Source organism: Poecilia reticulata, chromosome 13 (genome assembly GCF_904066995.2).
Source record: "Poecilia reticulata chromosome 13, P_reticulata-male-v2, whole genome shotgun sequence".
Classification (NCBI taxonomy): Eukaryota; Metazoa; Chordata; class Actinopteri; order Cyprinodontiformes; family Poeciliidae; genus Poecilia; species Poecilia reticulata.
The window spans coordinates 23,560,521-23,588,315 of record NC_088842.1 but is presented as its reverse complement, the minus strand read 5'-3'; the positions used below and the strand labels follow the sequence as shown (position 1 = coordinate 23,588,315).

At 39.5% G+C, this 27,795-nt stretch overlaps 2 protein-coding genes across 3 annotated transcripts; one reads left to right on the top strand and one right to left on the bottom strand.

The window, feature by feature from the left end:
• Positions 1-766: 766 nt before the first annotated feature.
• Positions 767-8,971, bottom strand: LOC103474873 (macrophage mannose receptor 1-like). 2 transcript variants are annotated; one of them, XM_008426136.3, is made up of 6 exons: positions 7,630-8,971; positions 7,206-7,270; positions 5,583-5,966; positions 3,950-4,273; positions 3,507-3,601; positions 767-3,281 (listed from the first exon to the last, which is right to left on the bottom strand). In XM_008426136.3, the coding sequence occupies exons 1-6, from the start codon at positions 7,740-7,742 to the stop codon at positions 3,159-3,161; spliced, it is 1,104 nt and encodes a 367-aa protein (XP_008424358.3). In that variant the 5' UTR covers positions 7,743-8,971; the 3' UTR covers positions 767-3,158. The 2 variants fall into 2 exon arrangements, with proteins under 2 accessions (XP_008424358.3, XP_017163876.1); XM_017308387.2 differs by lacking the exon at positions 5,583-5,966.
• A 1,342-nt stretch (positions 8,972-10,313) lies between these two features.
• cab39 (calcium binding protein 39) lies at positions 10,314-26,136 on the top strand. The gene is made up of 9 exons (XM_008426135.3): positions 10,314-10,510; positions 13,787-13,942; positions 17,602-17,766; positions 19,781-19,899; positions 20,688-20,856; positions 22,084-22,143; positions 22,573-22,638; positions 23,035-23,178; positions 24,212-26,136. The coding sequence occupies exons 2-9, from the start codon at positions 13,829-13,831 to the stop codon at positions 24,398-24,400; spliced, it is 1,026 nt and encodes a 341-aa protein (XP_008424357.1). The 5' UTR covers positions 10,314-10,510; positions 13,787-13,828; the 3' UTR covers positions 24,401-26,136.
• Positions 26,137-27,795: the final 1,659 nt, after the last annotated feature.

Sequence of the window (27,795 nt, the reverse complement as noted above, 5' to 3'; positions counted from 1 at the left end):
ATTTTCTAACAATATAGCCTCAAACTCCGTTTTTTTGTTTTTACTGTGTTTCAATTTACACTGATGTGCACATTTGTAATTTAGCCCCTTTTTATTTGATGTTCCTAAATAAAATCCAGTGAAACCAATTTACTTTAAACCTGATGATCAGAGACCATCTGTGTTTAATTTAATCTAAGTCTAAATCATTTTATTTATGTATTTATTTTACACTTGATCAACAATTTACAACAAATTTACAAAAAAAAAAGTTATTCCAGTTCAGTCACACATCCCAGTTGTTCCCCTTTTCCAAACAATGTTAAGTTCATTATTCAAATCAGTTTTGAAAAGTTTTCTGTCTAAGTTCAGATGAGACCTAAACTACATTCATCTAAAAGACTGAACATACCTTTCCCATGGTGAAACCTGATGGTGGCAGCATCACACTGTGTGGATATCTTCAGTTTGCTGGGCCAGAGTAAATGCTCATAATAGATGTCAAGATGAACATAAAAACACTGGAAGAAATCCTGCTGGAGTCTGGAGATGTTGGCGAAGGGCAATGTCTGAGTAGGACATCTACTCTAACCATTGATCAAGATTTGCTTATGTGTTAAAATGGCCTAATCAAAGTCCAGACTTAAATATCAGAATTTCTGGCATTCTTGAGAATCGGTAAGAAGTCTTCATCCAAGCCGGTTGAGTTTGAGTGCAAAGAAGACTAGACAAACACTTTCATAAAAACTTAAAGTAAGAACTCATGGGAGTGAAAACAAACGTCTCATACTTTTAAGAGTTTTATTTGTACAAAACATTTGAAACATTTTCCTTTACAGTTATGGCAACTTTGTGTTGGTCTATAATTCTACATAAATACACTGATGATAATTGATGTAGTGTGTCACGATCTCTTTGAAATCCACCTTGATCCACAGTTGGAAGAATCAGGGGCGTCTTCACTTCTTGATTTGATCACATTTTGAGCTTTAAAACATTTCCGGGTAACATTTGCCGCTAGCAGATGTCAGACCGGCCAGATGTCCTCTCCCCTCGTCTCACTCACCCCCTCACCCCACCTCAAAGCTGGGGCCCCTTGTATCAGAGCCACGCGACTGCCAGGCGAACGCCGGGTCGTGGGAAACTGGGCCGGACAAAAGCGTGCATTCATCTGAACCTAATCAGCATGAAGAAAGTAGTAACCTTCAGAGTGTGTGGACAGTCCAGCAGGAGGAGGAGGAGGCTGAGGGTCTGACAGGTGACCAGTTAGGACAGAGTCCTTAGGAAGTGTTGTGGCCACAAATCCATCATCATCCATACATTTATAGGATCATAATTTAAATAAAAAGAATAATTTTGAGCATATTCTTTTAAATGACCCTCTTATCTTCCATAACAAATGATCTGCTGACACTTAGCTACCATAACTGTGGATATGCTACAAAGCTCTCCATTATGATGTCATCAGGTGACATCTGAACCCAGCCAAACACTAAACAGATGCTTAAAGTAAATCAATGCATGAATATGGCAAAACTTTCCTCAGCTGAACAGAAACAAAACTAAAGGAGGAGCAACCAAAGTCCAGCATCAGTTATTACACCTAGCAACAGCTAATGAGGCCCAAACAGATGTAAAACTCAGACCTGAACTTTCAAAGGCACATAAAATCAATTGCAAAGTCAGTCTTTTATCACTTGAAGAACATTAAGATTAAAGGATAAATATTCCATCAAAAATCTAGATAAACTCATCCATGCATTTATATTTAGTTGCATTGATTTCTGCAACCGTGTCTTCACACAGGTTGCCTTAAAAAGTCAGACAGCTGATTCAGAGCGCTGCTGCCTCTTCTGCCTCCATGCCTTGGTGCAGTGGCGCAACTACACATTATTCAAGTGGATGCGAAAACATAAATCGCCCCCCCGCCCCACCTCCCCCCAAGGAAGGTTGAAGGAGCGTGGAAAACATACGCTCGCTCTACCTCACAGCCCCCAGACGACGATACGTGAAGGGTAAAACTTGCCACATTTACCTCGTCACGTGCGCGAGGTGAAGGAGCGTAAGGCGCGCTGAAGTGTATGGGAAAACATAATCGGCGCGCCGCCCCCTCCAGACGGGGTTTTTGACGCCCCATCTGGTGCTGCGCCCCTATGCGTTGCATGCGCTGCATACCCACTTTTTGCGCCACTGCCTTGGTGTTCACTCCCTTCCACCATTCAGTTGGAACACCAGTATCAAAGTTGGGTTTTCTTTTGGAGTTTGAATATTTTACTTTGACAAAATATCTGGGACACAACTTAATCACAACTTCACATGACACCTGGTCGTTTAGGCCCCTCCCACATGCAGTGAGAGCATGGGAAGGGTGACCAATGATTCCTCTGTGGACTGAAAGCTGGCCACCAGGCGGGTTTTCAGGATGGATGGTGGATGGATGGATAGCCTTCTTCCTGAATTTGGTTCCTTTTAATAGCCAACCCATGACAGAGATGCCAAAAAATGCAACACAAGGTAATAATAATCAACCAAACCTGGCTCATTAAGGCAGAATTCATACAAACATCAACTCAACAAACTTTACAGAAAGATCAGAATGCAAAATCAAAGACAAGAAAGATCAGGAGAAATTTAATTATTTTGAAGTTGGAGCATGAGATACTGTTAGACCACCTCTGCTTATGATCTGCAGCTACAACGTTAAAAGTGAATATCAGTCAGGAGAATTATGTTTAAGCAAATCAAAAACTGCTCTGCCATCTTTTTCAGAGAACAAAGTTTTACTCCGTCTCACAGTTTTACTAGTTTTACCAATTTATTGGCCATCCGATTTATTAGTGCCAATTTCCCTAATCTTGGGAAATCTGTGATTGGCCAATTTTTACATGTGAAGCCGATCTTAGCTACCAATTTTATCAACCTCAGCAAAGGCATTTAAATCAACAGTTATCTTCTGTTGGGCCGGTCTGCTTTGACCAGCAGACCGGCCCACCAGATCAGGACTATATGTTTGCAGTTAACAATAGTCATCTCACTGTTGGCAACTCGTCAACTTTCTTGCTACATTTAGCAACATTTTAGATAAAAAAAATTGGTATCGGCCAAAATCAGAATCAGAATCGGGAGGTCAGGAGTTTTAATAGATCTGTGATTGGCCAGAAAACTCAATCAGTGCACCTCTAGTTGTTACCCTTTGTTTTTTTGTCTTCTTTCTTTTCCAAGTGAAACGTCTTTCCGTCAGAGTGGTTGATCCATTTCAGTTTGACGTCTTCAAGGCCATAGCCCTTCAGTTTGAGGTTCAGCTGGAAGAAATAAGAAGACAGGATTTAAAGTCTCCTCAACCCCAAACGTCCAAAAGAACAGCCATCTGTTCATCTCAAACGTGCCATTTATTTTTAAAAACGGATGATACATATCAGCTGCACAGATTATATAAAATAAGAGACATGAAAGTTTTGTACTGCCTGTAAGTGAATAATTACACAACAAAACATAACCTCTGGAAATCAGAACTGCCCCTTATTTACCTGCTGCAAGATGGCATCCTGCTCTTTTTCCAGGTCCAATGAGGAATCGGATTTGGACAGCATAATCTTTACAACCCTCATCTTCCTAGGAGGTCCTAAAGGATTAATAAAAAATAATCATGATGATGTCTATAATGACATTTACTGGTGAGAGAAAGTTTTGAGTTTTGGCACCAGTGATTAGATTACTTTTTGTAACTAATTAGGTTGGAGAATAATTAATTTATCCTAAAACTTTTTCTAATTTGGAACAAAGCTGGAGGCCGATGGTAAGTTGAAACTTATTTTATAAAGTAGGCATAAATCTACAGTATGGAATAAAAGGAACAGACCAGGAAACAGGAGGCAAAGTAAGAATCTTTAGAAAAGCCTTGTGAATTACTGTGCATGTCTGACTACAACAGAGTTCATAGCCAGTTGCACACAGCGTGTGTTTGACTCACCATTACAGATGAAAGGATATGTGCTGGAACAGAGTCTTATATTCCACATACTGTTTGTTGTAGTCACACAGGAGCTCTGGACTTTTATTGATTGACTTGTATTAAAGTTACGGAAGGAAGTCATCTTCATGCGCTGACCGTCTGACCACCTCCAAGACTCTCTGTACAAGCCAATCCATGCGTAGTTTTCCACAAGCACATTGATTTCGTTGTTCTCGGATGTGTTCCTCACACTGGCCAGATCTATGTAGTTTTTCCTGCAGTAAAGTTGAGCTTTGTCCCAAGACATCGGTGTCGTCACATAGATGTATTTTGGAGATGAACCTATATAAAACAAACAAAAGATATTTTATGAAGCTAATATGACAGGCACTCATACATTTACTGAAATACAAATGCAAAAGGTTTAATGCTAAGGTACAAACTAGAAACAATGAACTAATATGAAATATGTCACATATGTCACATATTAAGACTGCTCTTATGGCCCATAAGAGACCATCATATATATATATATATATATATATATATATATATAGAGTGACCCTGTGGTCTTATGAGCTGCTGCAAACACTATAACACACTCTTTAAGTGCAAAAGTCTCCAGTTAATTAATATTTTTTGGGAGGGGGGGATGTTTTTATGCTGCAATCACTTTTTTGAAACCCCACTAAATATTTTCAATAGAGTTCAAGTCAGACAACTGTGGTGATATCTTTCTGAGTTTCTTTAAGCATCAAGTCTTGCTGAACTTTGAGATATACTCAGGGTCAAACTTGAACTATCTCAAAAACAGGGAAATACTTTTTGCCCAGAATTTCCTGATAATTGAGTGAATCCATCTATCCGCCAACACTCTCCAATTTTCCTGTGCCACAGGAAGCAAAGTAACCCCAGAGTGTCCCTGATCCCCTCGGTTCTTCACTGAATTGAGGCGTTTCTGTAGCACCAATGTCCTTTATTCGCTAAAATTAGGCAGGGCATGAATATAGAGAGAGGAGAAGAGAAGTCGTGCAGCAGAGATCCCAGGGTTGGAAATCGAACCCTGGATGGTTGCATCAAGAACTAAAATTCTCTATAGGGGGCGCCATCTCTACCTCTACAGTCTACAATATGTGTCTCTCCGGCTTTACTTCATTCTTTCTGCTCCAGGCATACTGACTGATCCAAAAGCCCCAAAAGATCCAGTTTTGATTCATCATGTCTCAGTGAACAAAATCCATCAACATATCTGGCTTGTTTATATAACTGTGAACACTTTAGAGTGAACTAGTATTTTTAGATCAGTAGTAATTTAATCCATTCAGGGTGTAACATGATATTCACTGAAACTTAAGGTTTTAATTTTGATGTAAAAAAGCTCCTTGGCTCTGCGACAGACTGGCGACCTGTCCAGGGTGACCCCGCCTCTCGCCCGGAATGTTAGCTGGAGATAGGCCCCAGCACCTCCTGACCCCACTAAGGGACAAGAATGTAAAGAAAATGGATGGATTTGTGGAAAAGCTCCTTGCAACATTAGTGTCATTTAAATATTAATATTAAATATTAATTTTGTTTAATCTATTTATTTCAAACCTAATTTGCGGTAAGAATTGAAAACAACATTGAAACAGAGCCGTTATTGTTCTCTTACCGCTGTAGCAGACAAACGGTCTATTACCAGTGCACCAGTAGTCAGACCATGCAGCTAGTTGTTGTATATCAGCACACAGAAAATGATCGTCAGCACTGTTTGGTTCCCCTGAGTTCCACTGTCTTAATTCAGCCTGATCTTTTTCATAAAATCCATCCTTTTCCAGAGACCACTTCCAGTTATTAACGTCACCATACAACCCAATCCAGAATTCATGAGTTTCGTTTTTGAGTATGTCCTTCACTAGGGCCATGTCTTCAGTGCTGCTGATGGTGACCAGGTCTGTGTATTTTTCCCTGCAGTACCTCTGGGCTTCAGTCCAGTTCTTTCTTTCATTTACAACGTGATACACTTGTGAAAAACATGGAGGGAGGACACACAACCCTGAAACAATAAACACAAGTTTCATCAAATGATAGCACTCAAAATAGACACCCTACTTTGAAGATTAGGCTTTAAACTTTCCTTATACGCTGCCTTAGGTTATTCTGGGCTGTCGCTGTAGTTGTGCTGATATAGGCTTAGGCTGCTGGAGGACCTCACTTTCTTCTTCTACTACTCTCCAATTTGCTTTACTTGTTGTTATTTCAACTGTAACATTTTGTTTTCTCTCAGAAGCTACACCTGGTTTAGCTTTCTGAAATTTCTAAATGTTGAAAACATGAAACAGTGGTGAGCAAAAAGGCAAGAAAGAATAAATTTAGGGGTAAATAACTCTTCACAGATCTGGGAATGAATCTTTCTTTTACTGATAATAGGAAACTTATGAATCTCCTCTTGCTGTCTAGAGCTTGCTAGTGCTTTTTTCCAGAGCCTTTAGAGAACAAGTATGGGAAACAGTTAGTGTTTCTTTTTACTTTTATTTGTTTTTTTTTTCTTGTTTAGATTTCCACATTGTAATCATGCACAGGAAAACGTTCTGGTAAAAATTAGATCCGTATATAGAACATTACCCAAAGCGGACCGCAGTCTCGCGTCGTGTGCAAATGAGATGTTGGCAGGAACTATAAATTGTACTGAAATATCTTTTGTAGTAGTTCTGTGGAAAATGATGTGAATTTGCATTTCTTTGAACATTTGACAGCACGAACTGATCCACATCCTGTTATTCACAAGGATTTTGCAAGTAGTATTTTGTTCTACTTAAATCAAGAAATAGAATGCTTCCTGTGATAAAAGTGTAGTGTAAGCATTGCGATGCGATTTCCTGCAACTTCTAGATGTATCTCTTCTTCAGCACATCTTAGTCGCGTAATCAGACTGCAGATTACTTTGGAGAACTTGGCTGCATAATTCAGCCATTTGATTCAGGTGTGCTGGACCAGGGACACATCTAAAAGTAGCAGGACAGCGGCCCTCGAGGCTTGAACTTAAAGATCCCTGCTAATTACTCAGAACGCAAAAATAATAAACTCCACACAAATAAAAATGATTTTCTGCACATCACCTTATAAAGTGAGAATTTTTAATCAGTTGTGTCTAAGAGTGTGTTATCCAGCTGTCTATTTAAAAAGAAAGCATCAAAACATTTTACATATGACCACGTCACAGGAAGATATTGCAAATTTAATGTTTATCTAAGAATAAAAATTCAAACAAAATCCACAAAGCTGTTACACTTACCGAGGAGAAGTGTGTATCTAATAGCGTTTCCATCCATAATGCATAGAGAAGTTAACTGTGAGGACCTGAGAGTAAAATGAAGAATGGAGAAAACACTCAAAACCTAACAATACAAGTTTGTTTTTTCACCTTTGAAAGAAAATGTGGAACAATTATTGTTCCATAACTGTAAGAGAAGTGAAAAATGATTTTCACTTCTCTTGTTGTTTTATATGTAGAACGTTTTACATATAAAACAACAAGATGTTTCTCAAAAAGCATAAATATTAAAACATGACAAAAAGCAGAGTGTTTTATGCAGATAATTACAAATATGAAAAGTATGTCAACTTTAATTCTGGAATGTTTGCACCTTTTAAATCTGTCATAAATTACTGTATTGAAACTTGACAGTTATAGTAATTTAAACTAAATGATGCCTTACCTGTTCCTCCCAGTTTTTCCCACGTACACAGCAACTCGAGTCAAATGTTGGAGTGAATATGATAGAATGTGCAGCGAAAAGAGCTTTCTATCTCTGCTTGTAGACTTATGCATTTGATACACTATTATACAAAGGTTGTATTAAGACTGCACCATATGCAGAAACCACATAGTTTGCATTACTCAGTTTGAAGTACACAAATCTAGTTCTGTGAAAAGAGTAGCTACTCAAAACTTTTTATGAGAATTCCACAAAGCTTGTTTACAACAAGTTTTTCTGGTTTTCAATTTTTTGTCTCCACAAAATAACAGTCTGAAAACTGTGGTGTGCATTTTGAAATATCCCTAAAAAAAAATCAAGTGCAAACAACTGCCATTGGAAGCCATGTAGTAAGTAAATGGAACCCTCTGACGCATAATTTAATCTTAGTATAAATGCAAATGGTTTGTAAAGGCCAATAGAGATTTGTTAGACATTAGTGAACAATGAGCATCATGGTGACTGAGCGACACTGCGGGGATAAGGTTATAGAGAATTAAAGCTGCTGTAGGTTATAAAACATTGTCCCAAGCTTTAAGAATGTCACCAAACTCTATTTAAAGGGGTGGAATCACTAGCGGAACAAGTCGGCGTCGGGCCGGGGGGCGGGGCCTATGACCGGGCCCCTCACGTGTATCGCCTGCGCTGCTGGAAACTGTTGAGGGGGTGGGGGTATAGGTTGGGACAGTAACTTACATACACCTTTCTGAACAGGCGAGGGCGCACTTTCTCCCCCTTCCGGCCCTTGCCGGAAGGGGGCCCGGGCCCTACATTTAAAGACTATAGATTAAAAGCAGAGTCTTTGACTCTGCTTTTATAGTACATTCTGCTTTTATAATATTAGTATATTCTAACTAAACTTTTTGTCTTTTTGTCTTGCAGGCTGACGTTTGTAAGAACGAACCAGTTAGACCAGATAGTAGAGGATAGAATAGGTTATCCTTTCTGTCTTTTACCTCTCTCTCCATCTACCCCTCTATCTTTTCAGATATAGGTTTTAGCATAGACTGAAGATGAGGGTTCGTTCACAAGTGTTGCCACACGAAACGAAAAAGAAAGGTATAAGTGCCGAGGCAGTTTTATAAAGACTTTGTCTTTAAAGCCCCATACCTTACGCCTTCCCGCAGAAGGCACCTTCCCGCACGAGGCGGGAAGGTGCCTCCTGCGGCCTTCCCACCGCAGGAGGGAAGGCCGCATATAAGTCCTAAGTCCTATATAAAAGGACTTTGTCTTTTTATAAGACAAAGTCCTTATAAAAAGGCCCCAGCACTAAAACTTTTCTTTATTGTCTCACGTGGCAACACTTGAGAACAAACCCTCATCTTCAGTCTGTGCTAAAACCTCCATCTAAAAAGATAGAGTAATAGATGGAGAGAGAGGTAAAAGACAGAAAGGATAACCTATTCTATCCTCTACCATCCTGTCCAGGTTCGTTCTTACAAACGTCAGCCTGCAAGACAACAAGACAAAAAGTCTAGCGACCAAATGATCGCAGAGGGCCTACATTCAAGGACTCTGCTTCTGTCTGTCATTGACGTCATCTGTGACGTATGATTCGGGCTTTGACTTTGCCAACCGAGGAGCACGTGACCAGCTGAATCAATCCGATGCGGATGATGTCACAGTCCTACTTCCATACAGTATTTGCATGCAGGCCATTTTCTTTTTTGCACCTTGTAAAGTAGGAAACTGGCGCTCTGCGGGGTGGAGGAGGAGTTGCCAGAGGCAGGTGATTGGTTTAGCAGGTTATTGCTTTTACTTACGGCAATCTGTCATGTGACTAAGATTTAAGTCACATGACGTGATATAGATATATGATGTTGATATGTAAAAATAGATATTTAAGTCTACATCACAGTATTGTTTGTGTTGACAGTAACTTACATAAACCTTTCTGAACAGGCGAGGGCGCACTTTCTCCGTCTAAAATCAGGTAAACCGTTCCTCCCCTCCCTGGCACCTCCAGACCCGGGCCCCCTTCCGGCCCGGGCCGTGGGCAGCAGCCCCCCCATAACTCCGCGCCTGGGTGGAATAATGTAAAATCAATATTTTGAGCTTTACATCATTTAATTATGTTATTCCCTTATCAAAACCTGTTGCTTTGATTCCTTTAAAGGTTACCCTCCATAGCAACCATTTGGGGTTAATCCAGAAACTAAATCAAAGGGGGAAAAAAAAATAAATAATAGCTTCTGGATAAGCAAATCTTATTGGAAAAAAATGCTACTTTGAATGTAGTGGAAGCAGCATAGAAATTTGTGGCAACCAGTCTTCATCAATCATTGAAATCTTCCAAAAATACATTGAAATATGTGGTTGTAACATAACAAAAGTAAAAAACAAAGTTCAGGGAGTTTGAATGTTTGATACAATGTTGAGTTGTCTGGCAGTAATACATCTGCAATTTAATAACCCTTCTATAATTAGATGAAATAATTCACAAATATCCACATTAGTTCTTTACTTGAACAGGATATGCAGAACTAAATTGTCTTTCCTCATATAAACGAAACGCGTTTCCAGTAACGCTTTAGTAACGGGATAATGGCGCCCTCGTGTGGTCATGTACTATTATTGCAGAAACAAACCTGCGTTGTTGCTGTACCACCGAACGGCCAGAGGTGGCAGTAAGACGTCACAGCAGCCACGACTGCTGCGCCGCCAGCGTTACCAATCCGGCTCAGAGAAAGAACCAGGAGGTAACAGGGGGCCGCACAATTATTAACAGTAAAATAAGGGGAGTCGACGAGCAAAACAAAGCCCTTTTCTTCCACGGATTATCTGAATTGCCTTTTGCAGTCCTAACAGTTGGGAGAAAAACATCGACAACGTCATATACAAGGTATTTTGTTGTGTATTTACATTCGGTTATGAAGTAATAACAAGGAAATAAACAGTGAGCAAAGCGGGGCTGGGTGAAGCTGGCCTGCTGCTAAAGACAGGCATGGGTTTCAGCGAGGAGCCGCTGGCAGGCCTAGTTAGCATTAGGCTAAGTTAGCTTTCTAAACCTGATATGCTCTGCGCATTAAATTAAGCTTTCCAGGCTTTACCCAGACACGTTTTTAACACGGGTCACCCTAACTTCTGTCATAAAAGACTTGTGAGCTTCAAGCAATCCTGGTGGTCGAGTTAAGACGCTTTCGGACGCTACCCAGCTGCAGCAGTAGCTCTGTTTGTTGGACAGTGATTGAAAGGTTATAGGCCACGTTAGCTTCTGAGCAAAGTTCAGCTCAACAGTGGAGACAACACAGGCGACCCTTGTTTTAACTGTGTTGTTAACGTGCACGGCACTGAATCGACTCAGGTGCGTTTTTGTTAGCGCTGCACACCATCACAAAGCAGGCATGGAGATCACGGATGGGCGGTGCTCACCGTCAGCTACCGAGGAGGCCCTCTCTCTTTCTCTCTCTCTCTTTTTTTTTTACCAGTCTTTTCAGCTAGTAGCTGCAGTTTTAACAGAGAAAGGCGTCGCTGCACAATTAAAAATAAGCTGATGAGGTTAACGAGCGCCAGCTATGAGTAATTGATCTGTGTGTCAGGTGGTGTGTGGAGAACCTGTTCCTGCCCGGACTGAAGGGTGTGTGCGCCGCGGTGGAAGGTTTACGGGATTTCTCACAGCTTTATTTGCTTTCAGGAAGATGTAGGCACTTCAGTCAACACCGCGGCTTGTGTTTCTGCAAGGAATGGAGTCAGTTTGGGCTGAGTTAATGTGAAATATGCTGCAGGTTGAGTTGCTTGTGACTCTGCCACGCTGATATGTTTGCGTTCTTCCGGTGGAGCATCACATTTTGAATCCTAATTTCAATAAATATGCACTTTTTACAATAGGTTTTTATTTGTGTTCTTTTAAAATAATGTGCAGCTTTAATCCTATCTTTGATGAAGCTAATTGAAAACCAGGAGGCACCCTCTGCTAAAAGCAAAACACACTGACATCTGTTTGTTTTAGATTGATCAGATCAGTGTTCAGTCTTCATGATCTAATCAAGCCTACGTCTTCCAAAGAACAAGAGGATTCTTTATGGTTCTGGCCAAGAGCAAAACTATTACACAACTGTACTCTTCTATACACAAATGTTGTTGGTATATGTTTTCGAAAGCCACCTAATCTAATTTTGATCCATGCATATTATTATTTGTGCAGATAAAATAGTTAAGTCATAGTTATTGAAAACAACAACTCTTATAAAGTTAAAGTGTAGATATCACAAAAAGAAAATAAAAAAAAGAAATGTTTATAGTAGATAAAAATTTTATGAGAATCATTTGGAGAATAATCACAAGGTCAGCTTATGTTGATTTCTATGTCAGCCACTTTAAATGTTAATTGCTGCAATATGTTTTTCTTTTGAGTCAAAATAAAATCACAAAAATCACATGGACCTGCTGAGGAGTCTCGCCAAATTATTAGTTGCAACCTTAGCTGTGGGCAGAGTGGGTAGTAACTATTTACATTTACTCAATTACATTTACCTGAGTAACTTTTTTTAAGTACTTTTAGGAGTATTTTCACTATGCTGTACTTTTTACTTTTACTTGAGTAATTCTATTACGAAGTATCGCTGCTCTTACTTGAGTAAAATTTCTTAATTCTCTACCCACTGAATGAAAAACAAACTTATTTTAACCAAACATTCAGCAGACACAAACAGCTGTGGTTTTAGTTAAATTTTCATAAGTTTTTTTTAATCGAAAGAAACTGATTTATTAAAAAAATAGATTTTGCTTGATGTTATTTTTTTGTTACTTATGTGAATTATTGCCATTTTTGTCCTTAAAATATCAACATTTTCACATCACTTTATGATTTGGTCCATTTATTGATGTAATTTTTAAATATGAAATGACCGATCATTTAATGTCATCGATATCGACTTTCTGAAGCGAGCTGTTATGATGAGAAGTTCCTCTGGCGGATCCAAGGATTCTTAGTTTGCTCCAGCACGCAGTTTGGATCAGGACTTGTGGAGGGTAAGCGGCGACCTGCAGGCCTTGAACCTGCCATATGTGTTGCCTCCTTATTTGCGTCACTGTTGCAGAAGTGGGGCAGGAAGGCGTAGGGAGGCTGGGCCGCAGCCTGACGACTACGTTAACGAGCTTTAGCCCCATGGAAAAGACGGATTTGGCCGCCTGCTGACAACGAGGTGTGTCTGGGTCAGCAGAGATGTTAGCATGTCAAAGTGCACGGGTCATTAGTGAGACACGGTTTTATATTGCAGCTTAGTCACACATGACACATGCATATTTATAAATACATCTCCCACTTGGCTGCTACTCAAACATTATATTCCTGGAGCTAGCATTGCTTTCTAAATGTGGACTCTGTCCAGACAGAGGAGAAAGTGGCGACTGCTCCAGATTTAGAGGATGACAGCAGAACAAACGGTTGGTCTCCAACACATCATCTTATATCTAGCAAGTTATTTTCGTAATTTACTGTCTATTAATTTCTCTTCCTGCTACGACAGGCGTGAAATTACTTTAATAACCCGATACTGGCTGGAAAGCACAACGTCTCCCCTTTCTGGAACCGTTGAAACTTTTCAGAAAGCGCAAAGTGTTGAAGAATTACGGTACTGCACATTTGGCTGGGTCGTTTAGGACTTAACGGTTTAACAGATGTGTTTATCTTGTTTTCGTTAAGCGCTCTTTTCGTGATCTGAAATATAAATTTCACCGTAAAGTTCTGATGAGGACTTGACGGTGGTTGGAGGTTGGATGGGCCGGGGTTCTGTTGGATCAGCCATTCCTTCATCTGATCCAGAACTACAAAGTTTTCCGTTACGGAAAAATCTTATAGGCGTGTTTTATTAAGCTTGACGGCTTAGATTTCTGAGTGAGAGCTCAGGCCCATACAAAGGTCTGAGATGATGTCATGGTTGATTATTCATCATTTAACCAGGTGATTCAACAGGTTTAATCTCTACATGGGAATGATTTAAAAGTCAGATTTAGAAGTGATGTTTACAGGGAGTAAAATGATACACCTCTCCCTCCATTTATCATTGAATTAGGTGTTGATTTAAATCATAAATCGGATATTAATAGTGTTTTTCAACAGGCTAAATGCAGTGTCTGGACACAAGGTTCCTATAATTTTGTACATTTCCTTCCTCAGGTGGACAGTCCGCTGCCTGGTCACTCGTGGTAACTCTCCGCCATGCCTTTTCCCTTTGGCAAGTCCCACAAGTCACCTGCGGACATCGTCAAGAACCTTAAGGACAGCATGACCGTGCTGGAGAAGCACGACATCTCCGATAAAAAGGCAGAGAAGGTAAAAGAGACACAACCTGAATGTTGTGAACTTTTTTTACAGACAAATAAGATTTTCCATCTGAAATGCAAAGTTTGTGTATTTCTTACATAGTTTTGACTCATTTACTGCTCCGACTTTGTTGTTCTTTCAGCTAACAGCTGAGTGTGTATACCCGAGTTAATGATTAATTGATTGCTAAATTAGTTGAAGATTAATCCGATTAATTGTCTCAGCCCTAATTAACACAACACATGTATTAATACGAACCGTCGCAGCACAGATAGGAATTAATTTCACGCATATTTGTAACGCTAGAGGGAAACGTCTGAATCTGTTCACAACAGCAGCTGTGTAAATATGCTCAGTAAGAAGCCGGGCGTGTGGCTTTGGAGACGCGAATGACACACAGGACCGGCTTGTTTTTAATCAGCAGTTTGTAAAACTATCAGAAAGCCATTGTGTCATATCGCTTGTTGCTTAGCAACTTCTGATAATTAACAAGATTATGTTTCACCTTTGATTTAATTACTCCAATGGACACTAAATAAATCATCTGGTGATGTGAGTGCTGAAGATTTTATTATTATTTACAGAGAACCTTTTAAAATCTTTATTGGCTTATAAACAAGCATGAAGTTGGTGCAAAACTACCAGAAACTAACATTCCTGGCCTGCTTTCTGTTACTTACTCGTTCAGCTTATAGACCAATGGTTCTTGACCTTTTTTGAGGTACCGAACTCAGATTCATATGCACATTCACTGAACCCTTTTGTAGTGATAAATAAAATGATTTTTCCCCTCAAATTCAAGACATATAATTTTAAGAAGATCACTAAGTCTTCTTAAAAGGTAGAGTTTCTGAGAACAGTTCTTCAAAATATAGTCAGTGTTTTCAGCACAGTTGAGCTGACTGTCCAGGAACAACCCAAGGTATTTAAAATTTGCCACAGTTTCAACAGGTTGGCCATCGAGAGAAACTGGAACCACTTTAAGGTCTTGCTTAGATTATTTAATTAGCTCTACATTCTTAAGAGAATGAAAAATTAATAATAAATAATAAAGACTTTGCGGTATTCTGATTTAGTAATGTAATAATATTAGTTGTGCTACCACCCCCACGCCACTAGAGGCAGTACAAACCCAGAAAAGATGCTACAAAGGAGCAGATTTAGAAGTACACCGAAAGCTACAGAATTTGGTAAAAACTGTGAGCTTTGCTGAAGTAAATAAAGACACAAGTTCAAATCCATGCTGAGAGTGGAGCTCCTTCAATCAGGGCTCCTCCACAGCACTGATTGGCTAAGCTATGTAACATGATCTTCTGCAGCAAGTGATGGCAAAGCGGGGCGTCTTCACGACTTTACACAAGTGTGTCTTTACCTCCTTGGCAGAGGCTCCGCCGAACCCTGAGACCGACTCATCAAACCCCTGAGGTTCAATCGAACCCAGGTTAAGAACCACTGTTATAGACGCTCTCGTCGATAAGTAGATTAGTAGGTGACTTAGGCCCCGTTTACACGACAACGATTTCGGGGGAAAACGGAAGAGTTTTGTTGCGTTTGTAGTGTGCGTTTACACGAAACCACCGAATGTTTTCTCTAACAACGGCACAGATTGAAAACGGGTTCCAGACCAGCTCATGCATAGTATGACGCAAAACATAGCTGCTTCCTACAATCCACAGAAGAAGAAGAAACTACTCACAATGCTGGTGTTACTGTTTCCCCATCAGATTCGGTTCCCTCAGCGTCTCTTCACCGCTCCGCACCGCCCAGGTGGCAAAATACACGGCTGCTTGTTCAGCGCTCTTATGTAGAGAACTACGGACCAGGACCAGCCCGGCTCCAGACGAGTTTAACAGGAGGGGCACCGACTTATTTTGGGGGGCAAAATGAGTCTACGTAGCTGAACATAGACAACAACACCAGCAGCCTACAGGCTACTTGTTAACAAGCTTAACGTGCTGTATTGATATTAGCCAGTCATCTTCTAGCTAACATCACCTGCATCCAACAGCGTTACTCAACTCAGTCGGTTAGTTCGGGGGAAAAACTGTGCCAAGTTATTTACGTTTTGCTGGTTTGCTGCCATGATTCTAACACACACACACACACACCTGCGCAGCAGCATCAGGTCTCCTTCGCTGCCTCACAGGTGTAAACCCAGCGCAAGCGTCTCAGCGTTCATGTTGCGTTTGAAGGCGGCTCGGAAAAACAGGTTACGACTTGTTAGCGACGGATAAAACTGTTTTAACTGCTGAAAAAGGTAACAGAGGACACGGATATGGGACGTGCGGGAACTCCTATTTTATCAAATTGATATAGGAATAACAGACTGTTGGCCATTCCAAGGTAAAAACAATAAACAGCTTCCAGTCCGGGCCGCTACAGACACCGTGAAAGCTCAAACAAGGTTTTTCGGCAAAGTTATCCCACTTTTTCCAACTGCATGCGCCCTAATCAGACGCACACAATGCGTGTTCTCTCACGGAAATCCACATGCCTTCAAGTACAACTTTTTTTTAAACACATGCGCACTTTCAAAGTTTCAAAGAACCTAGCTCCAACTAGGCGCAGCAAGAGCATTACACGTTTTCGATGTGCACCGTTACTGTGTAAACACAGATCGTAATCAGAACGTTATCGTGTAAACGATCCAACAAAAACGGAACAAAAGTGCCGTTTTTGTTGGATCGTTGTCGTGTAAACGCCCCCTTAGTGTTTAGTGGCACGTCGACATCTGGCAGGGAAGGAAGCTGGAACTGAACTTGTAACTTTCAGACTGTCAGATCTCTGCTCCTTCCCTACTGCTTCAGTCGCCATCAGTTACTTGATTTAATGTTTGGTTGAAATTAGATCGGATTTATTGCAACTTGTTGGAACTTCCTTGTGGTATTAATGGTTTATATCTCAGTTCTTAAAAAATGTGATTATATATTTATATTTTTTATGTGTAAAAAGTGAAACCTAGTATCTGGTTTCCTTTTTGCTGTTGTTCTGAGTCGTGACCTCAAAGCTGAGGTATGAACCAAACCGCAACCATTACTTCCAGGTCACAGTGCGCCAGAAAGTCCTCATGTTACTTCAGTCAAAAATGGATTAAATTCAGTTTTTATCCTAAAACGCTACACATTACAGTACTTTACATGTTTTTTGCAAGCATGCAATATAAAAAATAATCTAAGAAATCACATAAGTATTCACAGCCTTTGTTTAACAGTCTGATGAAGTGCTGTTAGCAGCAATTGCTGCCTCAGAACTTCTTGAATATGATGGCATCATGTTGACACGTCGATCTTCAGCCGATTTCTTCTACAGCTCCATCAGTTTAAATGGAAAACATCGGAGCTCAGCCTTTTTCAGACCTCTGACTAGAGGATTCAGGTCGGGACTCTTTGCTGAGCCGCTGGAAGACATTTGTAATTTGTCCTAAAGACACTTTTTGACTCCTCTCTGCTGAACCCCCAGTTTAGATACGAAATCACCATCAATAATCGAAGAGAGACGTAGTTCGTTATGCTTCACAGGTGTTAGCACTGCTGGCATTACTGATAATTAAAAACATTTTCATGGTTTGTAGATCCTAACCTGACAAAATGTTCTAGTCCAGAGCAGTAATACGTCCAGTTTCCCGCTAAGCGGAGCGGCTTCATGAGCGGATGCTTGCGATGTTTCAGGCTGCAGAGGAAGTGTCGAAGAGCCTGGTGGCGATGAAGGAGATCCTGTACGGGACAAACGAGAAGGAGCCGCAGACGGAAGCGGTGGCACAGCTGGCCCAGGAGCTCTACAACAGCGGCCTGCTCAGCACCCTGGTCGCCGACCTGCAGCTCATCGACTTCGAGGTGAGAGCTTAGTTTTGTGTAGGCCTGTCACAATAAAAATCAGTTAATCACAGGATAAATTAAATCATTTCAATAATTTCTATTAGCATAACTTAATGTTTTTCTCTTCCTATCAAAAACTGGATGACATAAGTCTTCAGTCTGGTGCCTTTGTCTCAACCAGACCTTTTTTTTCAAGAACTATTTTATTTACAGAGACTTCAAAATTTATTTTATTTATTACTTCTGTTTTATTTATTTCTTTTGGATATTTAAAATTTCTTCCAGTTCCAGTGTTAAGAGTTTATTAGAATTTAAAGTTTATTGATATTTAAGGATGTCTTCTTGGTTTATTATGCCATTTCTATTACATTACTTGAAAATGGGCTCAAAATAACAATATTATTGTTTATTGCAATAACTTCTGGGAGAATTAATCGTCCAGCCAAATTTGTTATCCTGACAGGCCAATCTGAGTGAGAGGGAAGGAATGGGAAAAAGGAAAATATTAAATGTTTTGGATGATTCTTTATTATTTAAAGGGGAACATTGTTTAATATCAACTTTTTTTTAGTTTACATCATGTTATAATGTTATTCCCAATCATAGACATGTTGTGGCTATGATTCAGTTTGTTTTTGTGAGAAATCTTTGCATCTCTCATGGCGTAAACGGCATAATGAGTAGCATTGTCGTGACGCTAAAGGCGTCATGTTGGAAAGAGCAGGAGCTTCTTAAAGAGACAGAAGCCCAATTTTAACACTCCAAATCATGAATAACTCCAAAGTTACTTTTGATACAACATTTTTGTAACGACTTAAGGCAGCATAATTACTTTATTGTGCTATGAAATGGCACTGTGTGCCTGGAAAACGCAGGATACTGCATGAGTAGAGATATGATTTACTACTGCAGAAGAGAAATAAGGTTATTCATGACCGACGTGTCGGTGTTGATACGTGTGTAAACTCATGTTTCTTTGGAAAATGTCAGGCAGCTGCTTCAGGCTGCTCTGACTCACCTTATCTATGAGTCATTGTGCTGAAAGAACGCTCATTTCCTCTTTTACACTGGCACATCCTCCTTACTTCAGACAAAGAGCTGATCAAGGATTACAAATTATACAAGACAGAAGCAGGACAGGGATTTAAAAGTTTTCATGTTTCTTTGTGAACCCACATCTTTCCTGTGGTTGCATGATGGACACTTTCAAATCGAAAAGCCGGGGTTCCTGCAGAAACATTTTTGCTTTGCAGATAAGAAAAATGAATTGACGTAATGACCAAATACTAAGACGAGTGGCGTATGAGTCACATCGACGTCATTATTATATTGCCAAGTATTGGCTCCAAAATTAAAACTATTAATAAACACTACATGAGGTGGAATATGGTGGTGGCAGCATCAAGTTTTTGCTTTCCTGGTTCTATTAATTATTGACTGAATGCAGCGCACATCACGCTTTCACCTTAAACTTTTTAGTTCTAAACATCTCTTTAAGCCATTTACCGTTTTGTTACATGAAACCCACCTCTAAAAATAGGCTGGTGTGATTAAGACGTCATGAATTTCAAAGGTCAAAGGGTACAAATGCTTCAACAGGGAACCGTAAATAAAGAGAAGTTGTTCTGACAAAACTGGCATATCAGCTAAAATGTCTAAATAAGCATTTCTTCTGGATGCAGATGGTTGTAGTTGTTGCTGCGCAGAAACACAGAAGCAAAAAAGTGTTTGAGGAACTAAGAAAAAGGTCTGAATGAAGCAGTTGTTTTTTTTTGTGTCCATTAGCTCTTCCTCTCTGGCTGACAATAACTTATATTATGATTTGCATCAGAAACGGCATAAAAATAACAAAACAGTGCCACACTTACCGTTACTGACATTCTCAAATAGTCAGACTAATATCGTTGAATCTATTAATGATTATAAGACTCCTAATAGCATCAAAAATACAACTTGAAGCTTGAGTTTCATCATGATTTGTCTCAAGCATCTGTAGTATTAGTTGATGTTTTTATTTTTCTGTCGCTAACAGGGTAAAAAGGACGTAGCCCAGATCTTCAACAACATCCTGAGGCGCCAGATTGGCACTCGGACACCTACTGTAGAGTATCTGTGCACCCAGCAAAACATCCTTTTCATGCTGCTGAAGGGGTAAGAGTCCGGGCAGATGTTTTTTAAAGCTTTTATTTTATTTCATGTTTAGTATAATTTTAAATTTGTTCTAAACGATTAAAGTTGTCGTAATACGTTCAGCCTTTTTGATGTATCCTGAGGTTTTGCTCTCTCTCACTCTTTTGCAGCCTAAATGAACTGCAGACATGTTTTGATGTGCTGTAAAATACTTTCCTCTCTAGAATCTCTTCTTCCTCAAACTTTGTTTTTAAACACCTCATGATAAAGATAGTAGCTAATCAGATAATTGCATTCAGATAGTTAGCATCTGTTAAACCAGGGGTCTAACAAAGTGACTCTGGACTTTCCACAAGAGCTTAAAATTGATAAAGAGCCAACTATTGTTTTATAGAGGAAAGATATAAAACAAAGGCATGTTAGTTTATTTCAAGGAACAATTTCATTGAATTTCCACAGCAAAATGACACTAAAATTACTTTAAAAAACATTTTTTCTTGTCTTTATTTTGGCAAATATGTGCTTTTATTTATTGACATATTTTCCGCAAATGTCAACATCCCATAAAAGAAAATTTATCCATATTTTCTTTATTTTAAAATAATAAACAAACAATTCTTTTAAAAATAATAAGCACTTTTTCTATAGTAGGTATTTATCAGAAATTATAAATGGCCTTTTTTCCGAGCATTTCATGCTAAATTTGTGGCTCTAAATTGGTTCTTAGCTTAACGGAGGGTAAAAAAGCCTCTTTGCATTGTAAGGGCTGCAGACCCCTGTGTTAAACGGTAAATCACTGCTTCCTGCAGGTACGAGTCTCCGGACATCGCCCTGAACTGCGGCATCATGCTGAGGGAATGCATCAGACACGAGCCGCTGGCCAAGATCACGCTGTGGTCGGAGCAGTTCTACGACTTCTTCAGATACGTGGAGATGTCCACGTTCGACATCGCCTCCGATGCATTTGCCACTTTCAAAGTAAGTCAAGCAGCTGATGGTGAATCAAGCAGCATTAGCTCTGGTGTTCAATAAGACCACTGTAAAACGACTAAAATATTATTTTCAAATGACTTTTAAGTGATGAGCAGAAATGAAGTTGAGTGCATCATCAGCCCATCTTCCATCTAATAGTCCTATAATTGTGTCTAGGTTATTTTATGAAAATGGAGATTATTAATGTCACTATTATAAATGCCTTTGCTGCAGGATGTTTTACCTGTTATATTAAAGCAGATGATAATTTTACAATGAGGCGTTTATAATGGGTTTTCTGTTGGAGCGGCTCAGATTTAGATGCATTTTGGGGATAATAGACAAAGTGCATCAAATCTGTGGCAGCTTCACCTCTTTGCTTTCCAAAATATCTTATGCTGCATTAAAGAATTAAGAGTCAGCCTAAGCCTTACTGCAGTCTAGGTCTGGAGTGATTAATTGTGATGAATCAGTTATTTAAATAATTGTTAGCTAATTTAGTGATCAATTAATCGTTAACTGGAGGATTCAGACAAAAAAAAGACGATTTTCAGAAAGAACAACATATTCAGAGCAGTAATTAAGACAAAACTGTGCAAAAATATGAACATTTTCATTTAAGATTTTAAAAACAAAATTTGTGAATAGTTTTAGCTTCACCCTGTTCAAATTCTGTGAAAAAAAAGATTAATTACCTTTTGCTATCCAATTATTAAAGCTGAGCTTTTCACATGTTAATGTTGGCAGGATTTCTTTAGCTGTAGCTGCATCCTCTGCTACAAATGATCAGGTTTACGTTAATTAATTATATTTATTAGTGCTTACATTATCAGCATTACATTAATGCTGATATTGCATTTTAGGCATTTAAATATGTAATTTCTTCTTCAACGGGGATTTGAAATATTTATATTTGTAATATTCAATATAAAAAAGGCTACAGATTTATCAGGTTAATTGTCAAACTGTTCGATTGGTCGATAGCTAAAATAATTTTTTGTTGCAGCCTTTTCACAAGCTAAGTGATTGTTGAAAAGCACATCGGCTAATGCACATTTTCTCTGTTTATGTTTATCTTTAGGATGTTTAAATATTTTTAATTTGGAAAAAAACTTGAATGCATTTCTGAGGATGATCCTTGATGCCGTCCAGTGCTGAGCATGTTGTCTGACGTACGCAGATCAAATGACACGTTTACGGCTGTAAACATACAGTATATGTTTCTGTTCCCAGGACCTCCTCACAAGACACAAGCTACTGAGTGCTGAGTTTCTGGAGCAGCATTATGACAGAGTGAGTTCACACACATCTCAGAGAGTGATGTTTTAAAGGTTTAAAATATGAAAACACTTTGCAAAACCAGTTGCAATTGATTTAAACTTCAGTCATAATAGATTTCTAGAGGAAATCTGCAGCTGCTTGTTGAACTTTTCAGGGCCACTTTTTCCACTGAAACCCAGAACTTCAGATTACTTTAAGAGCAGCAGATGAACACTTTGTCTGGAGGATCAGCTTGTCACCAACTTCCTCCTTAACAAGTCCCAAGCAGCCATTTGGGAGACCGTTTGCAGCATGAGAACACAAAGTAACTGTCAGATTGTGTGGGAGATTTTTTTGTGTGTGTGTGTGTTGATATCAGACGGAGAAAACGCTGTGAAAGTCTGTGCTTGATCTCCTTCTCGTCTCTAACCACAGCCATGTTTCTCTCTCCGCCTCCTCCAGTTTTTCAGTGAATATGAAAAGTTACTACACTCAGAAAACTACGTGACTAAACGGCAGTCCCTCAAGGTAAGAACCCCAGGTTGCACGTATAAAAAGATCTCAGAGGGAGGCAACTCTATTTAGAGAGTTATTTAAGGAAGATCGTTGGGTTTCTCCGAATGCATCCGTCACCTCATGTCTGCCATCTAGTGGTTGGACAAAAAAATACTCACTATTTTAACTAAAGCTAATTCTTTTGAGGTTTATTTGACTTAATATCTGGATAGTATGACTATAAATGAATCATAGTCAATACTAAACATATAACCTTATATTCAGTTCACAATACAGATTTATATTGATCATTATTGACCACAAAGAGAGGACCTTCAGTTGTAAAATCTGAATAATTACTCTAGTTTAGCTTAACGAACAGAACTATTTTTAATTTGTGCTTCACTTTGTCTCTCTAAAATTGTCTAGTTGCTTGGGGAGTTGCTTCTCGACAGGCACAATTTCACCATAATGACGAAATACATCAGCAAGCCGGAGAATCTCAAGCTAATGATGAATCTGCTGCGGGACAAGAGCCGCAACATCCAGTTTGAGGCTTTCCATGTGTTTAAGGTAAAGATCAGCGATACTTGGTCAGGGCCAGAAGACGGATTAGATATTTTATATTGTAGGGAATGTATGTGTGTAGTGTTTGTGAAATGTCCCTCAATTTATGGACCTAGAAAATCTCAGGTTTTTCTGCTCTGAAGTGTATTTTACTTTTCTTCAGTTGCTTCATCGTTTTACTGTCGGCATTTCTGGGATAACTGATAACTGTGACAAAGGGCTGCAGCTGTTTAATCACTTTTTTTGCATGAAGGCAGTTAATAAGCTTGGATACAAAACTGTGAACAACCGGCTTCTTCAGGAATGACCTTTTGGAGGTTTACCCTCCTTGTGTACGCTGTCGATGACAGCAGCGGTCCTCTAGTGGTTGGTTGTGTAGCGGCTGACCCAGAGTCAGAAACCGTTTAAAGGCTCAGGAATCATTAGCATGTGTTTCGATTTACTTAGCTGATTAGGGTGTGACATCATGAGTTTCCAATTATTATCTTTTTCACATTATTTGAATAAAGTTTTCACTATTTGTAAACCTTAAGCCATCAAAATGACAAAAAACAGAAGCTCGGGATATATTTATGTGATGATTTAATATAATATGAGTTTCACTTTCTGAGATGACTGGCAAGAAATGTCACACTTTTATGCAATATTTTTTACTTTTTTAGCTGCATATTTAATAAGGCTGGGCAAAACATCGATTTAATCAAATTTTCTGTTCATAAAGATTTCATTTTTTTCACAGTTGCACTAGTTGGGCTCAGTGATAACATTTTGTTTTTCCATCACATTTTACAGCTTGTATTTAGTTAGACTTTTAATTCAGCTTAACCTCCCAGATTACTGAAATATAAGGACGTTTTTGAAAATATGTCCCAGCAGCTGTAATTTCTTTTTAAGAAAGAAAATAAGTCTTAGATGTTAGTTTAAAGGCATATTGCTCAGCATTAGCCTGTAATGTATAATATATAATGATTAACTTAGATTCTCACATTAAAAACACGGCTGTATCGACTCTCGTCTGTTTGTCCTCGTCCATCTCCAGGTGTTTGTGGCCAACCCCAACAAGACGCAGCCCATCCTGGACATCCTGCTGAAGAACCAGGCCAAACTCATCGAGTTTCTCAGCAAGTTCCAGAACGACAGAACGGAGGACGAACAGTTCAACGACGAAAAGACTTACTTAATCAAACAGATCAGGGACCTGAAGAGGCCCGCCCCGCAGGAGGCCTGAGGGGGAGAGTGGCAGGGCGAGGACGGAGCCTCCAGTAGCCGGTCTGGAAAACATCCAGACGGCGTCTGCTTAACGGAGCCATCGGCAGCAGCTGCTCTGGTTTCTGAACAAAAACTGAGGAACAAAAACAAAACCAACCCACGTCAGCTCACCAGGAAGTCGCCAGCTCTTCTGCCCCTCAGAACATTTAAGATTTTTTGTTTTTATCCTTTCTTTCAAAAGATGTCAGAAAATACTAGTAGATGCTGCTGCTGCTGATTTATTATGTTGCCACAACAGTTCATCACACATAAAGAACAAATTCAAACTAAGGCAGGCTTTCTGAGAGCTGCGACAATAATCAAACAGATACGCACACAAGCAAATAATAATAATAATAATAAAACATGTGGACACAAGTTGCCACTGAATACATCGGGATAAACGGTACGAACAAGAGCTTCAGAACTATTGTTGCATGCCTTGAAATACGACAGATCCGTGGCCGGCGCCGGTGCTGCAGCCTCTGGCCGGCGCATTCAGATTCCTGCGCATCCCAGCGGCCACTTTGGTTTGCATCTTGGCCTTCATCTAACAAAGCAACCAGATGCCATCAGAACCATTTAATACCTCCTGTGCGCTTTATGACAGCGCTTGAAGCACAGCTGAGGAGGGAGGGTTGTAGGGTATAAAGTAGTTAAAGCCCATGATTTGGGTCATTTTTATTTTTTAATTATCTGGGACAGGGTGATCGTGTACATATGCCTTTTTTTGCTTTGTAGATTTTTGTTTAACCTTGACATAAATATATATTATATATATATCACCTTAAACAAACTGTTTTTGGTTGTTATCAAGTTACTTTCTGGAGCTTAAGAAAAGTGACATTCTTTCCGCATTTCATTTTACTGGTGAAATGATTGCTGGGGGTTGCTTTGTACATAACTTAAAGGGCCAGCTCACATTTAGCTAACCTATAGGATCTTTAACAATTTGTACAGCAGAGGAATGTCATAGTAACAGCTCTGGGTCTGTTCATTTACATTTTGAGGACCTCTGCAGAAAATGTGCAGGGGTGCAGTGCAGATGGGGAGTGGAGGGAAGAGCAGAGCATTAACAGCAACATTAAAGCGTGTGTGTTTGCACTTTGCGAGGTGCTGGGTGATTCGTTTCTCCTCACCGGGGCGGTTTTTCTTCCGCTCCCTGTTTTCTTACCGCTTCGGTTTGTAACATCAGAGTGCCATGTTAGGCCCCCCGCCCACAGTTCGTGAGCTTCAAGTGGGACCGGATTATAACGCTCTCACCGTCACCCTCCTCTTTGTGTTTTGAGCCTATTTATAATTCCAGTACAATGGTGAGCGTAAAGCATTGTGGGTAGCAGAGTGCTTTTGGGTTTGCGGAAGCTGAGAACAACTGATTTAAACCACACGTATTGTCTTCATTTGCAGTGAGTGACGTTCTAAAAAGCATCTCAGAGCAGAAAACACTACAGTAAGAGCCTGGTGTCCCCGTCGTTCACTCTGAACATGCATGTTGCTTCACTGGTTCTGCATGATGCTGCACTAAAGATTGTACTGGAATTGCCCCCCTGACCCGTCTCCCTTCCAGCGTCGGACAGTATTGAAATGACAAAACGAATCCTTGACAGTTTACGGTAGTGTGCTGACTTTATCTCCAGTCTCGGCAGCGAGTGTGTGGGAGCTTTCTGATGTGTCAAAGGCCTGGGCCCAACGATTAAATAAACATTTGACATAAAATGCAGCTGTGTCGCGCTTTATTCATGGGAGCAAAACTCATCTTGAGGATAACGAAATGCTAACTTGTTAACTTTCCGAAATGTTGATTTACTTTTTCAGGTTTAAATTTGCTTCTGAAATGACATAAAGAATACTGTGCTAAAAGAGGAAAGAGAAGAAAATTACTGTATTAATCATTTTTACAGCCAGATCCAGGATCCACCTGCAGTATTTTAGGGGGTGATAGTGGAAAATATTCAAATGAAGAAAACAGGAGTTTCCCCTATTGAACTGTCACTTTTACTTTCCAGGAAGAGATTGACGATTTTTCACTCAAACACCACTTTTTGCAAGAAGGAGAACAGCAAGCAGATATGCTCAGTGTCTGTTCAGTCTGTCCTGTTCCAATTAGACTCACTACCTTCATACATGAATCTTGTCACAAAGTTTCTCTCAGGGAATCTGGGAACCAGCGTTTCTGGCTCAGCATTATGTTGACAAAAACCTCTGAAACCTTGAAAACTGAGGAGCGCTCCGTTCTTATCTAAACCCTCCCTGAGTTCCAGAAAGACAAAAATACAATAAACCTGCAAGATGAAGTAAATATTTTTCCCAAGTTACACAAACAAAAGAAGTTATTTTCTGAAATTCTCCTTACAGGGTTTTTATGACTCTTTTCTGGTAGTTCTTCAAAAGGTTTGGAGACTGATTTTTAAATTTTTTTTATCAGACTTTATATAATTTTATAGACGTTTCTCTGTTAAATATAAATAATACGGTAAATAAAAGTTCATAAATACAAATGATAATAAGAAATCTCCATGGCATACTGGAGGGAAGATCTGATGAGTTTTCTGACTGTGAACCCAAGTAGTATTTGTCTTGATCTGATTGTTGAGCACTCTACAGATTTGACAAGAAGAAAACAAAGGAATACCAAAAAAACAACTAAAAATACCATTTAAAGTATGTGGAGAACATGTGAAATGTGTGGGAGGATGTGTTCTAGTCAAATGAATCCAAAATTTAGTTATCTGGCCCACATGACCAGACAAATGGTCACACTGGTTGATAGATAATGTTTCTATCATAATCAGATAGAAACAGATAATGTTTCTATCTGTTTATGATAGAAACAGATAATGAAACATAGTGGCAGGATTGTATTTTGTCTTGTACTAAGATGGCAGAATAATTTAGAATTGGGCAATACTGAAAGAAGCATGTTAAAACCTCTAAAAGAGTTGAAAATGGGGTGGATGTTCACCTTCCAGAGGGTCAACTAAAACGTCAACTCAGTGCTTTAGATCAGGAGGGATAAAGTCCAGTCCTTGAGAAATATCCTGCAACTTTCCGATGTATTTCTTTTCCAACACACCTGAATTAAATCGCTAAATTTCCTCACCGGCGTTCATTGAGCTCTGTGAAGGGCTGGGAACAAGCTATTAGTGTGATAAACCTTTGGTTTAGATCGAAGTATGTTCTTGACCTTGAGTGGCCAAGTCCAACTCCAGACTGAAATCCAATTGAGAGTTTGTGCAATTGAAATAAGATACAACTGACTTAGGAGTAACTTTCCAACAAGATATAGGAGCTTGTTTCAAGTAAATAATTCCTTTATATCGATTTTAAAAATTGATATAAATGGCGTATTATTTCACTTATAGCAAGACTTTTCCC

Coding starts and splice junctions, on each gene's coding strand:
- LOC103474873 (XM_008426136.3), bottom strand. CDS start 7,742: ATGCATAAGTCTACAAGCAGAGATAGAAAGCTCTTTTCGCTGCACATT. Junction 7,271..7,629: donor GGAAAAACTGGGAGGAACAG/GTAAGGCATCAT, acceptor TTTTACTCTCAG/GTCCTCACAGTTAACTTCTC. Junction 3,282..3,506: donor AGGATGCCATCTTGCAGCAG/GTAAATAAGGGG, acceptor TATTTCTTCCAG/CTGAACCTCAAACTGAAGGG.
- cab39 (XM_008426135.3), top strand. CDS start 13,829: ATGCCTTTTCCCTTTGGCAAGTCCCACAAGTCACCTGCGGACATCGTC. Junction 13,943..17,601: donor CCGATAAAAAGGCAGAGAAG/GTAAAAGAGACA, acceptor GCGATGTTTCAG/GCTGCAGAGGAAGTGTCGAA. Junction 19,900..20,687: donor CTTTTCATGCTGCTGAAGGG/GTAAGAGTCCGG, acceptor TGCTTCCTGCAG/GTACGAGTCTCCGGACATCG.